The sequence below is a fragment of the Papio anubis genome, chromosome 4, assembly GCF_008728515.1.
Source record: "Papio anubis isolate 15944 chromosome 4, Panubis1.0, whole genome shotgun sequence".
In the NCBI taxonomy this organism is placed as follows: Eukaryota; Metazoa; Chordata; class Mammalia; order Primates; family Cercopithecidae; genus Papio; species Papio anubis.
The window spans coordinates 143,703,797-143,719,652 of record NC_044979.1 but is presented as its reverse complement, the minus strand read 5'-3'; the positions used below and the strand labels follow the sequence as shown (position 1 = coordinate 143,719,652).

The following is a 15,856-nucleotide window of genomic DNA, read 5'->3' as shown; positions in this document are numbered from 1 at the left end:
GGATGGCATGAGCCATCGCACCCGGCCTAGTTTCAATTTTTTATTTGGAAACCTCCCACATGAAATCCTACTGTTGCACCTTGTGGGAGGTTTGATTAGGGGTGGTCCACCCTTATGACTACCATGTTTTGACAGAAGAACACTTTTGACATACAAGGTCTGCCTTGTACCATGTGTAGCTTTGATTGTGGGATGCCTCTTTGTATCTCCTCTGTGTTTGTATCCCAAAAGCTCATTGCTAAGCTGGGTCAGAGAAGGTTGCAGCAGTGGCTCTAGAAGTTGAGTGTACCGATTCTGGGACCTAGGCCTTCCTTTCATTGCTCTTCCGTAAGTGGCCGTGCCTGACGATGGATGATAGGGTTACTTAACCAAGACGGTGGTGAGGACATTACATTTAGGAATGCAGCTGTGCTCGTTGGTTATGGGACCAGCGACCTTAAGAAGCCTGCTGCAGCAACCATCTGTTTATCTTAAGGAAAAATAAAAGGGAAATTTTTTCTTTTTTCTTTTTGAGTTAGAGTCTCATTCTGTCACCCAGGCTGGAGTGCAGTGTCATGATCTTGGCTCACTGCAACCTCCGCATCCTGGGTTCAAGTGATTCTCTTGCCTCAGCCTCCTAAGTAGCTGGGACTACCTGAGCGCACCACCATGCCCGGCTAATTTTTTATATTTTAGTAGAGATGAGGTTACACCATGTTAGCCGGGCTGGTCTCGAACTCCTGAGCTCAGGCAGTCCGTCCACCTTGGCCTCCCAAAGTGCTAGGATTATACGCGTGAGCCACCACATCCGGCCAGAATTTTTTTCTAGGCAGGCAAAACTGTGTAAAGGAGATTTTCTCAGTATCATCATCATCATCATCATCATTATCATCACCGTCTTTTTAAAAAAATAATCAGAGATGAGGTCTCTCTGTGCTGCCCAGGGTGGTCTCGAACTCCTCGGCTCAAGCAGTCCTCCCGCCTCGGCCATCCAATGTGCTGGGATCAGTATCTTATTTTCTGGGACCTTAATCATAGCAACTCCATCTCTTGATTCCTTGTCTGCGTATTTCATTAATGCGGTATCAACAGTTGCCATCACAGTTGGAGTTTCAGGTCCAGGTGCTGCTGACATTATGATGTGTCTGTTTTTAGAATCCCAGCCCTCCAGGAAGCAGTGTGTATGCAGATACTATTTCCTGTTTCTCTGGGGTGTTTGGCTATTCTTATAACAAGCTTCAAATATAAACTATGTTGTTTTTTTTTTTTTTAAACATACCTGCACCCTTTCCCCCTCAGAGAGGTTAGTGTTACAATTATTTAGCTTATAAAATTTCATCTTTGTGCCAAAAATGAGGCTGTTAGTGCCTAATATTTATTTATTTTTGCATTTTTATGATTATTATACTTTAAGTTCTATGGTACATGTGCACAACGTGCAGGTTTGTTATGTGTGTATACATGTGCCATGTTGGTGTGCTGCACCTGTTAACTCGTCATTTATATTAGGTATATCTCCTAATGCTATCCCTCCCCCCTCCTTCCACCCCCTGGCAGGCCCCAGTGTGTGATGTTCCCCACCCTGTGCCCATGTCTTCTTATTGTTCAATTCTCACCTATGAGTAAGAGCATGCGGTGTTTGGTTTTCTGTCCTTGCGATAGTTTGCTCAGAATGATGGTTTCCAGCTTCGTCCATGTCCCTGCAAAGGACATGAACTCATCCTTTTTTGTGTGTTAGTGCCTAATATTTTAAGATGTGACTATTTAAGTTATTCTAACAGAAGATAATTTTTGGAATGTGAAAGCTGTTTCCTGGCAGGGTGCTATGGCTCATGCCTGTAATCCCAGGACCTTGCGAGACCAAGGCGGGCAGATCACTTGAGGTCAGGAGTTCAAGACCAGCCTGGCCAACATGGTGAAACCCAGTCTCTACTAAAAATACAAAAATTAGCCGGGTATAATGCCTCTAATCGCAGCTACTAGGGAGGCTGAGGCAGGAGAATTGCTTGAACCTGGGAGGTGGAGGTTGTGGTAAGCTGAGATCGCACGACTACACTCCAGCCTGGGCGACAGAGCAAGACTCCATCTGAAAAAACAGAAACAAAAATTAACCAAAAAACCCCCACAAAAAAACAACTGTCTATGGGACCATTAGGCCTAATTCAGTGTGGTGGTGTGCACCTGTAGTCCCAGCTACCCGAGAGGCTGAGGTGGGTGGATCACTTGAGCCTGAGAGGTTGAGGCTGCAGTGAGCCGTGATTGTGCCACCACACTCCAGCCTGGGCAAGAGAGTGAGACCCTGTCTCCAAAAAACAAAAAAGGCGCTATTACGCTCTCTGAGCTTCAGTTTCCTCGTAGGTAAAATGAGATAATGACTAACCCAGTCACTGTGGGGATTAAAGAAGTATGCACATAAAGTGTTTTAGGATGGTGTCTAGAACAATATAGGTCTCAAAGGGATGTGGAGCTTACTTTCCTGGCTGTTAGAACTTGGATGACCATCTATCCCTGTTTGCCTGGGACAGTTCTGTTTTGTGCCTGTTGTCCCAGCATAATAATAATTATTTCTTAAAATTTATTTTTGTTTTTTGAGACAGAGTCTTGCTCTGTCACCCAGGCTAGATAGAGTGCAGTGGCGCAATCTCAGCTCACTGCAACTTCTGCCTCCCGAGTTCAAGTGATTTTCCTTCCTCAGCCTCCCTCGAAAGTAGCTGGGATTACAGGCACCTGCCACCACGCCTCGCTAATTTTATTTTTAGTAGAGTTGAGGTTTCACCATGTTGGCCAGGCTGGTCTCGAGTTCCCGACCTCAGGTGATCCACCTGCCTTGGCCTCCTCCCAAAGTGCTGGGAGTACAGGTGTGAGCCACCACGCCCGGCCCCAGCATCATTATTAATAGTCCTCTTTTTTGCTCTCAGAAGTATACCGGTTTGGGCCATGATTATATCGTCACCCCAGTTAGAACCCAGCAGTGTTTTGAATGCCTGGTAAATCTTAAAAAGGAGCCCAAGACTTTTGTCACGTTTCCTATCCTTACTTTCTCACTTGCTCTCTGACTTAGGTGCTGATTACCAGTTACAAGTAGAAAAAGTCAGGAGGCGGGTATGTGCACAGTACAAATGTATGCTCTGCAAAAACTGTGTTTTTGCAAAAAGGAAGCTCTTCATCTCTGAAGAAGCAACCAAGCAGTCAGAACGTTTTTTGTATTTCAGGAACGATTTGTAACCCCGGACCGCGGAAGTCTATGTCTAAGCTGCTTTACATCCGCCTGGCGCTCTTTTTTCCAGAGATGGTCTGGGCCTCTCTGGGGGCCGCCTGGGTGGCAGATGGTGTTCAGTGCGACAGGACAGTTGTGAACGGCATCATCGCAACCGTCGTGGTCAGGTAAAGTCTCCCTTCTTCTCTTTGAGTTTCAGTGGATTTGACACATAGGTGAACAAACTCTTCTAACATGACAGGGAGCCCGGCGTCCCTGAAATAATTAGAAATTGGAGTTAGTTTCTGCATAACTCATGAAAATTTAGAGACACTGTTTACCCATGAAATACAACTCATCTTTCGTTATGCATGTATTGATGTAGATTTCTTTCCTTACTGGTTCTCTCTTTTCTACATTCCCTTCTCTTTCTCTCTCTCTCTTTTTTTTTTCTTAAAGTCTTTTATTCCTAACCCTTCTCTTATAAGAATTCGGAAGAAAACCCAATACCAAAACCAGGGCAAAAACAAACTAAAGGTATGAAAAGAGATACGGTGTCCAGAAGTGGGACAGGGAATAATATTCTAGAATGATAAGGTTTTCGTGTTTTCTAGGCGAAAAATCTTAGAGATGATGCAGTTCCGCCCCCTTAACACCCTCTGTTCTAAATAAGGAATCAGACCTGGGCTGTTGCTGCGTTTCCCGAGTCACACCGCCAGGGGGAAGCAGAGCCCCTTCGGGAGGGGCATCTTCCCGGTGCCGTGTGCTCCTGAGTCCAGCGTCTTGCAGTGTGGAAATATTTAAACATACAGATGAAAGGCCTATCAGAGTACCCTGTGATAAGGAAGTTCTTTTGCTTTCATGAGAAGAGCCCTGAGGCACTGAAGGGGAAGGGCGTACGTCATGGTCCCAGGGCCATACAGAGAACAAGTGCCCGCTGCTTCTGGGCCCAGGCTGCAACGCTGCCCAGTGGACACCTCCCTGTTCCTTCTGTGGCCTTTACTGTTAGCGCAGGGCCTGGGTTAGTCATTGATTCATAAGGAACTTTCTTTTTTTTTTTTCTTTGAGACGGAGTCTTGCTCCATCGCCAGGCTGGCGTGCAGTGGCGCCATCTCGGCTCACTGCAATCTCTGACTCTCTGGTTCAAGCAATTCTCCTGCCTCAGCCTCCTGAGTAGCTGGGATTACAGGCGCACACCACCACGTCCAGCTAATTTTTGTGTTTTTAGTAGAGATGGGGTTTCACCATGTTGGCCAGGATAGTCTTGATTTCCTGACCTTGTGATCTGCCCGCCTCGGCTTCCCAAAGTGCTGGGATTACAGGCGTGAGCCACCACGCCCAGCCTCATAAGGAACTTTCTAGAAGAAAGTTGCTTGCCTCAGGCAGGTTCCAGGAGAGCTGCATCTTCCTCGGTAATAGGACTCTCCGTGTTAGAGACTCAGAAACTGAACCCGGCGGAGGGACCCCGGACACCTGCGTCTGGGCTGGGGCCTGCAGTCACCGAGCCTTTTCCTCTCTCTGTCTTGCAGTTGGATCATCATTGCTGCCACGGTGGTTTCCATTATCATTGTCTTTGACCCTCTGGGAGGGAAAATGGCTCCATATTCCTCTGCCGGCCCCAGCCACCTGGATAGTCATGATTCAAGCCAGTTACTTAATGGCCTCAAAACAGCAGCGACAAGCGTGTGGGAAACCAGAATCAAGCTCTTGTGCTGTTGCATTGGGAAAGACGACCATACTCGGGTTGCTTTTTCGAGTACGGCAGAGCTTTTCTCAACCTACTTTTCAGTAAGCCGAGGGGATCTGGTTTGGTCTCTTTCTTCTGTTTCAGTAAATGCTTCTGATGGAGCCGGTCCCTCTGTTCCCATAAAACAGCGTTTGAGAACTTGGTGTCTTTTGGTGTGTGGGGGGTGGCGGGAGACACTCTTGTCTGTGATGAGCCCTCCAGGGAGCAGTTCACTGCAAGAGCCACGCCTTCTCAGACCCTGAACCCCAGCGGGGCATGTCTTCGTACTGACACCCACTCACTACTCTGTCAGGATGCTGGATTAGCCTGTAAGGAACCACATAACGGACGCTGGACACTGCGCAGATCACTGCAAGAGCCACAGCCTTCTCAGACCCTGAACCCCAGCGTGGGCATGTCTTCGTGACTGACTACCCACTTCACTACTCTGTCACGGAAATGCTGGATTAGCCTCCGTAAGGAAGCCAGCATGAACGGACGACTGGAGCACAGAAGGAAGCATCATTCTAGAGCGATTTCTTCCGCCGTTTGAAAATGCTTGTTTTTTTTTTTCACATGCAGTGTGTCATTTTTTTATGTGACGTTCTCTGCTGTTACATTCCGTACTGGGACGAGGTAAGGGAGGAAGAGTTCTCTGCTCATCCTGCACACCTGCCAGCCTCTCTTCCCACCTCTGTGCTGTCTGACTTGGCACCATTCAGGGCTGGTCCTGGAGCCTGACACCAGGCCATAGCAGCAGCCTCCGGAGAGGGAAGAAGGAAGCGTGTGCCCTAAATAAGTTAAAGGAGTGCTTCACCTTAGTCTTAAGATATTCAGAAGAGGGAAGGAGAGAAGCTGGTTATTTCTAGAGGATGTCGTAATCTACATCACAGGCAGAACTGATGGCTCAGTGGCCGAGTGGCCAGTATATTGTCCCTTCTTTTTTTTTTTTTTTTGAGACAAAGTCTCTCTTTGTCGCCCAGGCTGGAGTACAGTCACGCAATCTTGGCTCACTGCAACCGCCACCTCCCGGGTTCAAGAGATTCTCCTGCCTCAGGCTCCTGAGCAGCTGGAGTAGTACAATAGCTGGGATGACAGGCACCCGCCACTACGCCCAGCTAATTTTTGTATTTATAGTAGAGACGGGATATCACCATGTTGGCCAGGCTGGTCTCGAACTTCTGACCTCAGGTGGTCTGCCCACCTCGGCCTCCCAAAGTGTTGGGAGCCACTACACCCGGCTAGTATATTATCCTTTCTTACGGGTTGCAAGTACCTGGAGGTGATTGAGAATTCCTGACTCCTCCATTTCTTGGAGAAAAAGGATATGTCACGCCCAAGAAGACTCATTGTCTGTTGTTTTCCTAGCTTAGGGCCCTTTTTGAGGCTTGCCATACCCTGTGAGTATGAGTTGAGTCTCCTAAATCTCTACCATCCACTGCGTTTCAACAAAACCTTTCCAGCATCTTGAGAAATGAAAGTATAAACGTGGGCTAAAATGGTGCATTGCTACAAAAACGGACAATTTATCCATTGATTTCTCCACTTTACAAAATATTTGAAGTAGATTAAAAATAGTTGAGTCACTTGAAGTGAAATTTTAAGACAGGTGAATAGCATTTTTATATTCTCCAGTGGACTTGTCTGAGGGCAGGATGTGCAGATGTATTCAGGTCACATAGAGAAGCACCCCTGCCAGGAGCAGGCTTTTTAACACATCTCCGTGTCTAGAAATGTCTCTGTGTGTGCGTGTATGCCGATGAACGCTAGAAGACCGGATTTTGGAGGACCCGGGGGCGTTGCCTGCTGGGTTTTATGACAGGCCATTGTGGTTTTCTGCCCAGGACACAGATCTGGTGCCCAGTGACATTGCGGCGGGCCTCGCCCTGCTTCATCAGCAACAGGACAATATCAGGAACAACCAGGAGCCTGCCCAGGTGGTCAGCCACGTCCCAGGGAGCTCCCAGGTGAGCCCGGCTTCATGGAGTGTCCAGTTCTGACACTTCCACCTTTTGGTGGGTCTTCAGAATCTTACAGCTAACCTATAGCAATTTCCTCCTGCCTTCCTTCTTTCCCCTTTCTCCTCCCTACCCCTTCCCCTCCCCTCCCCTGCCACCGCCCCCACCATTTTTTTTTTTTTTTAAGACGGAGTCTCGCTCTGTCGCCCAGGCTGGAGTGCAGTGACACGATCTTGGCTCACTGCAAGTTCTGCCTCCTGGGTTCACACCATTCTCCTGCCTTAGCCTCCCAAGTAGCTGGGACTACAGGCGCCCGCCACCACGCCTGGCTAATTTTTTTGTATTTTTAGTAGAGATGGGGTTTGACCGTGTTAGCCAGGATGGTCTCGATCTCCTGACCTCGTGATCTGCCCACGTCAGCCTCCCAAAGTGCTGGGATTACAGGCATGAGCCACTGCGCCCGGCCTCCCCTCCCCTTTTTTCTTTTTCTTTTTTTTTTTTTTTTTTTGAGACAGAGTTTTGCTCTTGTTGCTCAGGCTGGAGTGCAGTGGCACAATTGGCTCACTGCAACCTCCACCTCCTAGGTTCAAGTGATTCTCCTGCCTCAGCCTCCCGAGTAGCTGGGATTACAGGCATGTGCCACCACACCCAGCTAATTTTTTGCATTTTTAGTAGAGACGGGGTTTTGCCATGTTGACCAGGCTGATCTCAAACTCATGACCTTAGGGAATCTGCCTGCCTCGGCTTCCCAAAGTGCTGGGATTACAGGCGTGAGCCACCACACCGGGCCTGTTTTTAAAACATTTTTTAAAAATCATTTTTTTAACTTTTCTTTTAGGTTCAGGGGTACGTAAACAGGGTTGTTATACAGGTAAACTCATGTCACGAAGGTTTGTTGTAGAGATTGTATTTTCACCCAGGTACTAAGCTAGGACTCTACAGCAGTTTCATTAGCAGTTGGGTTGGAATCTGATTGGCGGCTTCCACTGGTTGTATGATATCACCTGTCAGGTGAGGCATCTTTGTATCACCTGGCGTTCAGGTAGTGGGAACCCATTCCTGCCCACTTTATCATCCATCTTATCTTTTTATTTTATTTTACTTTATTTTTTGAGATGGAGTCTCACTCTGTCGCCCAGGCTGGAGTGCAGTGGCACAATCTCAGCTCACTGCAACCTCCACCTCCTGACTTGAGGCAGTTCTCCTGCCTTAGCCTCCATAGTAGCTGGGACTACAGGTGTGCGCCACCACGCCCAGCTCATGTTTGTATTGTTAGTAGAGACAGGGTTTCACCGTGTTGGCCAGGCTGGTCTCGAACTCTTGGCCTCAAGTGATTTGCCAGCCTCAGTCCCCCAAAGTGCTGGGATTACAGGTGTGAGCCACTGCACCCGGCCACATCCATCATATCTTTGAAAGCTTGTGTTTGAGGAAATTTGCTGTTTAATTCTATGCATGAGAACAATTCCTCCTAGGATGGGGACTGCAGTTCTCCCTGGGTGTGTCGATCCACTGTGTCGGGAGTTCCCTTAATAAACAGTAGTTTCTGTCCTTCTCTTGCAGGAAGCTGATCTGGATGCAGAATTAGAAAACTGCCATCATTACATGCAGTTTGCAGCAGCGGCCTACGGGTGGCCTCTCTACATCTACAGAAACCCCCTCACGGGGCTGTGCAGGATTGGTGGTGACTGGTGGGTTGGCACAGTCTCAGCCTCCATAGCCATATTTCCCTTAAAAAAAAAAAAGCTTTCTATTTTGAGATATTTCAAAAACTTGCAACAACAGTGCAAAGAACTCCCATGAATCCTTTACCTAGAGTCACCAGCTGTGACTCATCTGGTCACATGTGCTGTATCACTCTCTTTCTCTCTCTATATATATATCCATCACATGTTGTCCATGACAAACATCCTATATGTATCTATATATATATACACACACACACACACACACACACACGTATTTTTTTTTCCCTGAACCATTTTATTTTATTTTTCCCTTTTTGAGACAGTTTCACTCTTGCTGCCCAGGCTGGAGTGCAGTGGCACGATCTCAGCTCACTGCAACCTCCGCCTCCCAGGCTCAAGTGGTACTCCTGGCTCAGCCTCCTGAGTATCTGAGATTACAGGCACCCGCTACCAGGCCCGGCTAATTTTCTATTTTTAGTAGAGACGGGGTTTCACCATGTTGGCCAGGCTGGTCTGGAACTCCTGACCTCGTGATTGGCCTGCCTCAGCCTCCCAGAGTGCTGGGATTACAGGCGTCAGCCACCAGGGCCGGCTTCAGGTAATCTTTGTATGTTTAGTAGAGATGGGGTTTCCCCATGTTGACTAGGCTGGTCTCGAACTCCTGACCTCAAGTGATCTGCCTGCCTCAGCCTCCCAGAGTTCTGGGATGACAAGGTGTGAGCCACTCTGCCCAACCTCAGTAATACCCTTTTTAGCAATTTTTTTTCCAATCCAGGATGATGCATTGCATCTAGTTTCCATGTCTCTTTGGTCTCCTTCAAGTTGTAAGTTTCTCAGCCATTCTTTCGTTTCGTGATATTGACATTTTGAAGAGGACAGTGCAGATATTTTGTAGAAGGACCCTCAATTTGCATTTGTGTGATGGTTTGCCTGTGATTAGATTTACATTTTGCATTTTTGGCGGGAATGGTCCATGACAAACATCCTTCCTAGTATATCATATCGGGGGATACACGATGCCGGTTTGTCCTGTTTCTGGTGATATTAACATTGATTGCTTGGCTGAGGTGGTGACTGCCAGCCTTGAAATAATTTAAATATCTTGTCCTGGGCCAGGCATGGTGGCTCAAACCTGTAATCCCAGCTTTTTGGGAGGCTGAGGCAGGTGGATCACTTGAGCTCAGGAGTTTGAGACCAGCCTGGGCAACCTGTCATAACTCCATCTCACTAAAAATATAAAAATTAGCTGGGTGTAACGGTGTGTACCTGTAGTCCCAGGTACTTGGGAGGCTGAGGCAGGAGAAACACCTGAGCCCAGGAGGCTGAGGTTGCAGTGAGCCGGGATTGCGCCACTGCACTCCAGCCTAGGTGACAGAAGGAGACCCTGTCTTAAAAAATAAATTAAATAGGCTGGGTGCAGTGGCTCACACCCGTAATCCCAACACTATGGGAGGCCGAGGCGGGTGGATCACGACGTCAGGAGATCGAGACCATCCTGGCTAACGTGGTGAAACCCCATCTCTACTAAAAATACAAAAAATTAGCTGGGCATCGTGGCGGGCGCCCATAGTCCCAGCTACTTGGGAGGCTGAGGCAGGAGAGTGGCGTGAACCCGGGAGGTGGAGCTTGCAGTGAGCCGAGATCACACCACTGCACTCCAGCCTGGGAGACAGTGAGACTCCGTCTCAAAAAAATAAATAAATAAATAAAATAAATAAATGTATATGTCTATATCTCACCAGGTGCAGTGGCTCATGCCTGTAATCCCAGCACTTTGGGAGGCCAAGGCGGGTGGATCACCTGAGGTCAAGAGTTCAAAACCATCCTGAACAACATGATGACTCCCCTTCTCTACTAAAAATACAGAAATTAGCTGGGTGTGGTGGCGCACACCTGTAATCACAGCTACTTGGGAGGCTGAGGCAGGAGAATCGCTTGAACCAGGGAGTTGGAGGTTGCAGTGAGTGGCTATCACAGCCATTGCACTCCAGCCTGAGCAACAGAGCAAGACGGTCTCAAAAAGAAAAAAACAAAAACCAAAACAAAATAAAAAACAAGTAAATAAATGTCCTGTCCCTCTCTGAATTCTCATCTGGCAGTACAGCATCCATTGATTCTTGTCTGAATCACTTATCACTAGGATGGTGGCAAAATTGTGATTTTTCTTTCTTTTTTTTTTTTTTTTGAGACGGAGTCTTGTGATCCTGGCTCACTGCAATCTCCGTCTCCTAGTTCAAGTGATTCTCCTGCATCAGCCTCCCGAGTGGCTGGGATTACAGGCTCGCGCCACCATACTCGGTTAAGTTTTTGTATTTTTAGTAGAGATGGGTTTTCGCTATGTTGGCCAGGCTGGTCGAACTCCTGACCTCAGGTGATCCACCCGCCTCGGCCTCCCAAAGCGGTTGGATTACAGGCGTGAGCCACTGCACCTGGCCAAAATTGTGATTTTTCTAAATTCATCATTTCTTCTACATTAATTGTCATTTCCTATAAAAAAGAGCTTTTTATCCCTACATTTTATTGTCAATATGGATTTATAGATTCTTAAGTTCAGTGGGTTGTAATTATTACTGTTCATTTTATAGTAAGTACAGTGTTTATTTGATGCTCAGAATGTCCCAGATTTTGTCCTGCAGACTGGCTCCTATGTTCTTTTCATATGACCCTGTCTTGTTTTGAGCACTTCCTTTCTTGGAACCGTTGCCCAGGCTAGAGTATAGTGGTATCATCATGGCTTACTGTAGCACCGTACCCTCAACCTCCTGGGCTCAAGTTGTCCTCCTGCCTCGGTCTCCCAAAGTCCTGGGATTACAGGTGTAAGCTACCACACCTGGCCTATGTATTTATTTTAAAGACTATGAGATTATACTAATACCTTTTCATTGTTTGTCTTTTAAGAGACAGGATTCTCTCACCTCAGCCTTCCAAGTAGCTGGGACTACAGGCATGCGCTGCCAGACCGGGATAATTTTTTTAAATGTTTTAAATTAATAAATTTCTTCTAGAGACAGTTTTGCTTTGTTGCCCAGGCTGGTCTCCAACACTTGAGCGAACCTCCTGCCTCAGCCTCCCAAAGCGCTGGCTTCATGGGCATCAGTCACCTGGCCCTGATATCTTTTAATTCTAATCCAAAGTCCCAGGGTTTCTCTTTGCTTCTCCACATCATTTCTGCAAAGAGAAGCCTGGCCCGCAGCAACATCAGCGTGAGTTACCCACACTCAGTCCCCCATTACTAACAAAATAGTTTCAGAATTCCTATACCCAGTTCCATTACAAAAAGGGCATCTGCTAAGTAGAGTTTGCAATTTGTTTGTAGTTCTTTTTGTTTTTAATTTAATTTAATTTAATTGCATTTTTTGAGACGGAGTCTCACTCTGTTGCCCAGGCTGGAGTGCAGTGGCACAATCTCAGCTCACTGCAACCTCCGCCTCCTGGGTGCAAGTGAGTCTCCTACCTCAGCATCCGAGTAGCTGGGATTACAGGCACCTGCCACCCCCCTAGCTAAGTTTTGTATTTTTAGTAGATATGGGGTTTCACCATGTTGGCCAGACTGGTCTCGAACTCCTGACTTCAGGTGATCCACCTGCCTCGACCTCCCAAAGTGCCGGGATTACAGGCATGAGCCACTGCACCCAGCCTCTTTTTGTTTTTAAACATGGAGTACAGTACTCAAAAGTTACTTCTATGATTTCTTATTTGTTTTCTCCAGAGTTGACTGTGTTGTTCATTTGGACAGGTTTGGTTTACCTACTTCTGTTGGCATTCAGTTTTAGGGACTTGCCCATCCTTGTTGATTAATTTTTTGAATATGGGAATCATTAACATGATGCCAGAAGTCAGAGCTCTACCTAAGACATGTGTACACAGAGAAGTATCATCTTCTGAGCCTTGCTCTGTTGCCCAGGCTGCAGTGCAGTGGTGTGATCTCAGCTCACTGCAAGCTCCACCTTCCAGGTTCACACCATTCTCCTGCCTCAGCCTCCCAAGTAGCTGGGACTACAGGTGCCTGCCATCACGCCCAGCTAATTTTTTTTTTTGTATTTTTAGTAGAGACAGGGTTTCACCGTGTTAGCCAGGATGGTCTCGATCTCCTGACCTTGTGATCCACCTGCCTCGGCCTCCCAAAGTGCTGGGATTACAGGCTTGAGCCACCACGCCCGGCCGAGAAGTATTATCTTTAATAAGCCATTCAAGGCCCAGTGCAGTGGCTCACGTTTGTAACCCCAGCACTTTGGGAGGCCAAGACGGGCAGATCACCTGAGGTCAGAAGTTTAAAACCAGCCTGGCCAACATGGCGAAACATTGCTCTACTAAAAATACAAAATCTAGCCGGGCGTGGTGGCACGTGCCTGTAATCCCAGCTACTCAGGAGGCTGAGGCAAGAGAATCGCTTGACCCTGGGAGGCAGGGGTTGCAGTGACCCGAGATTGTACCACTGTACTCCAGCCTGGGTGACAGAGTGAGGTTCCATCTCAATCAATCAATCAATAAAATAAATTTTAAAAAGCCATTCCATGTCGGCCAGGCTAAGTCCTGAAAATTGTCCGCTCTGGTCCTCGTGTCTCTGGGAAAATGTGGCAGTGAGGACGGACATTCCTTGCTGAGTGGCTCTGCTTGGCACAGTAACGTCTTTGGCCTCCTTTTTTTAGTTGCAGAAGCAGAACCACAGACTATGACTTGGTCGGAGGTGATCAGCTCAACTGTCACTTCGGCTCCATCCTGCACACGACAGGGCTGCAGTACAGGGACTTCATCCACGTCAGCTTCCATGACAAGGTATGGACGCTGTAGGCGGCGGCTCTTCACTTCTTTTGGGTCCTGGAGCCCTTAGAGATTCTGATGGAAGTTTTGAATTATTCTTCCCGTAATTCATAGACACACAAACACACTCCTAAGTTCTGTGTACGGTTTCAGAGGGGCCAGCCACAGACCCTGGGGAAGCCACACAGATGCCTTGGTGCAGGTTCAGAAGCCAGGTTTCACGTAAGATAGAGACGTCTTCATCAGAGATAGCATGCTGCGTTTCTTATCTCGCCCTTCTATCGAGGAGCAGTGAAGTCCCTCAGTATTAATCCTGCATGGCTTCCGGGGTTTGTATCGCTGTCTTGGGTCATGAGTTCCATCAGTAGTGTAGCGCAGCGGGTCTGGCACTCTGGGGGGGTCACCGTCACCTGGGGAGAAGCTGCAAAAGCCAGCGGTGGGCTGGGCACAGCGGCTTACACCTGTAATCCCAGCACTTCGAGAGGCCAAGGTAGGCGGATCACAAGGTCAGGAGTTCAAGACCAGCCTGGCCAATATGGTGAAGCCCCATCTCTACTAAAAATACAAAAATTAGCTGGACGTGGTGGCGGGCGCCTGTAGTCCCCGCTGGTCGAGAGGCTGAGTCAGGAGAATCACTTGAATCCAGGAGGCGGAGGTTGCAATGAGCCGAGATTGCACATTTGCACTCCAGCCTGGGCGACAGAGCGAGACTGTGTCTCGAGAAAAAGCCAGCTGTGTGTGGCTGCAGTGCTGTGTGCCCAGTGTGGCTCGGTGTCTCTCCAGGTGATTCTCACACACACAGCCGCGGAGGGCCTGCTGGTGCAGATGGGCGGCTCTCACACTTTGCTGTCCAAAAGAACCTCTTGAGGAGTTTTTAAAACTGCTAAAGTCCAGGCTGCACCCTGGGTCAGTTAAATCCCAGTCTGTGGGGAGGTCAGAGGGAGGCTAAGAAAACGAAGATCCTTTTTCCTGTCGAGCAGCGTGGTTTATGAAGGCCAGTCCTCGCCAGAGCGGGTCCCACTGTGTAGTGAGCATGAGTGGAGAGAGGCAGCGTCCCCTCCTCTGTGCCGCAGGAATTGGGCCGTCACCGCAGACACTACAGGGCTCTGACTTCGCTTGCGGGTGCACTTGTTCACTGCTGAGGCTCCATGCTTGTTTCTTGCTCCTGCAGGTTTACGAGCTGCCGTTTATAGTGGCTCTGGATCACAGGAAAGAGTCTGTTGTCGTCGCCGTGAGGGGGACCATGTCTCTGCAGGTAACGTTGGAACTTGACTTTCCAGCCCTGGGAGTGGGGTGTAGGGGCGGGAGCACACAGACGCTCGGCTGGGGAAAACCGTCAGTAACCGCATGAGACGCGGGAAAACGCTGAGGACAGAAAATGAGGATGTGAGCCCAGGGTTGGGAAATACTCCCTTTGCAAAAAGGGATGAAGCTGTTTCGTCTTCATTGAAAATTGTCAGCGGCAGAGCGGCTGGCAGGTTGGCCCCCCGCCACGGGAGCTCCAAGAGGGCACCTGCTTGGCCCCCCTTGCCTATCTTCCCTGTGCCCAGCCAGGCCCCACACCTGGGAGCCTCCTGTGGAATTCCTGCACCAGAGCCAGATGGCGGCAGAGAGTCACGCCTCTGGCCACTAGCCCCGCTGCAAGCTCCGGGTTTGGGTCCTCATACCCCTCGTGGCCTGCCATTCTCCAGGTGCAGCCAGGACTGCCTACATCCATCCCCAGCCCGTGGCCCCTCTTCTGTCTTCCTCAGCCCATCCTCCTGTGCCCCTTGGAGATGCCAGGCAACGCTTTCGTTGTCGAAGCTTTCTTCTCTCAATTCCGGTTTCCTCCTGGCCACTCCTCAGTCTCACTTCCCGTTCTTCTCTGCTGACCCAGAAAATGTGTTGAGACTCCAGAGCCTGTGCGCTCGGCCCTCTTCTGCTCCCGACTGGCTCTGCGGCAGCCTCCCAGGTCCAGGGCCAGGACCCCAAACCTGCATCTTCAGGAGCCATCTGGCTCTCCCGGGAGGCACCAGAGAAGCCACACTCCTCACAGGGCTGCTTCTCCCGGAGGGTGCTCTGTTCATGTCAGCCCTGCCAGCGTCCCCCCATTGCCCATTTAAGAAGCAGTGGCACCTGTAATCCCAGCACTTTGGGAGGCCGAGGTGGGTGGATCAGGAGGTCAAGAGATTGAGACCAGCCTGGCCAACATGGTGAAACCCTGTCCCTACTGAAAATACAAAAAATTAGCTGGGCGTGGTGGCAGGCGCCTGTAATCCCAGCTACTCAGGAGGCTGAGGCAGGAGAATCACTTGAACTCGGGAGGTGGAGCTTGCAGTGAGCCGAGATTGCACCACTGCCCTCCAGGCTGGAGACAGAGCAAGACTCAGTCTCAAAAAAAAAAAAATTAGCTGGGTACGGTGCTGGTGCCTGTAATCCCAGCTGTTTGGGAGGCTGAGGCAGGAGAATCGCTTGAACCCAGGAGGTGGAGGTTGCAGTGAGCTGAGATCGCACCACTGCACTCCAGCCTGGCCAACAGGGCAAGACTCCATCTCGAAACTAAGGAAGCAGT

At 49.0% G+C, this 15,856-nt stretch overlaps 1 protein-coding gene across 2 annotated transcripts in view; it reads left to right on the top strand.

Annotated features, from left to right (window-relative positions):
- The window catches only part of DAGLB (diacylglycerol lipase beta), a 40,514-nt gene that overhangs the window by 8,607 nt on the left and 16,051 nt on the right, over positions 1–15,856 (top strand). Inside the window, exons 3-8 of one of the 2 annotated variants that reach the window (XM_003895702.3) lie at positions 3,192–3,363; positions 4,705–4,963; positions 6,746–6,868; positions 8,420–8,547; positions 13,194–13,320; positions 14,477–14,560. In XM_003895702.3, coding sequence (XP_003895751.1) covers positions 3,192–3,363; positions 4,705–4,963; positions 6,746–6,868; positions 8,420–8,547; positions 13,194–13,320; positions 14,477–14,560 — 893 coding nt within the window. The remainder of the gene's footprint in view (positions 1–3,191; positions 3,364–4,704; positions 4,964–6,745; positions 6,869–8,419; positions 8,548–13,193; positions 13,321–14,476; positions 14,561–15,856) is intronic. The other variant, XM_003895703.3, reaches the window with a different exon arrangement.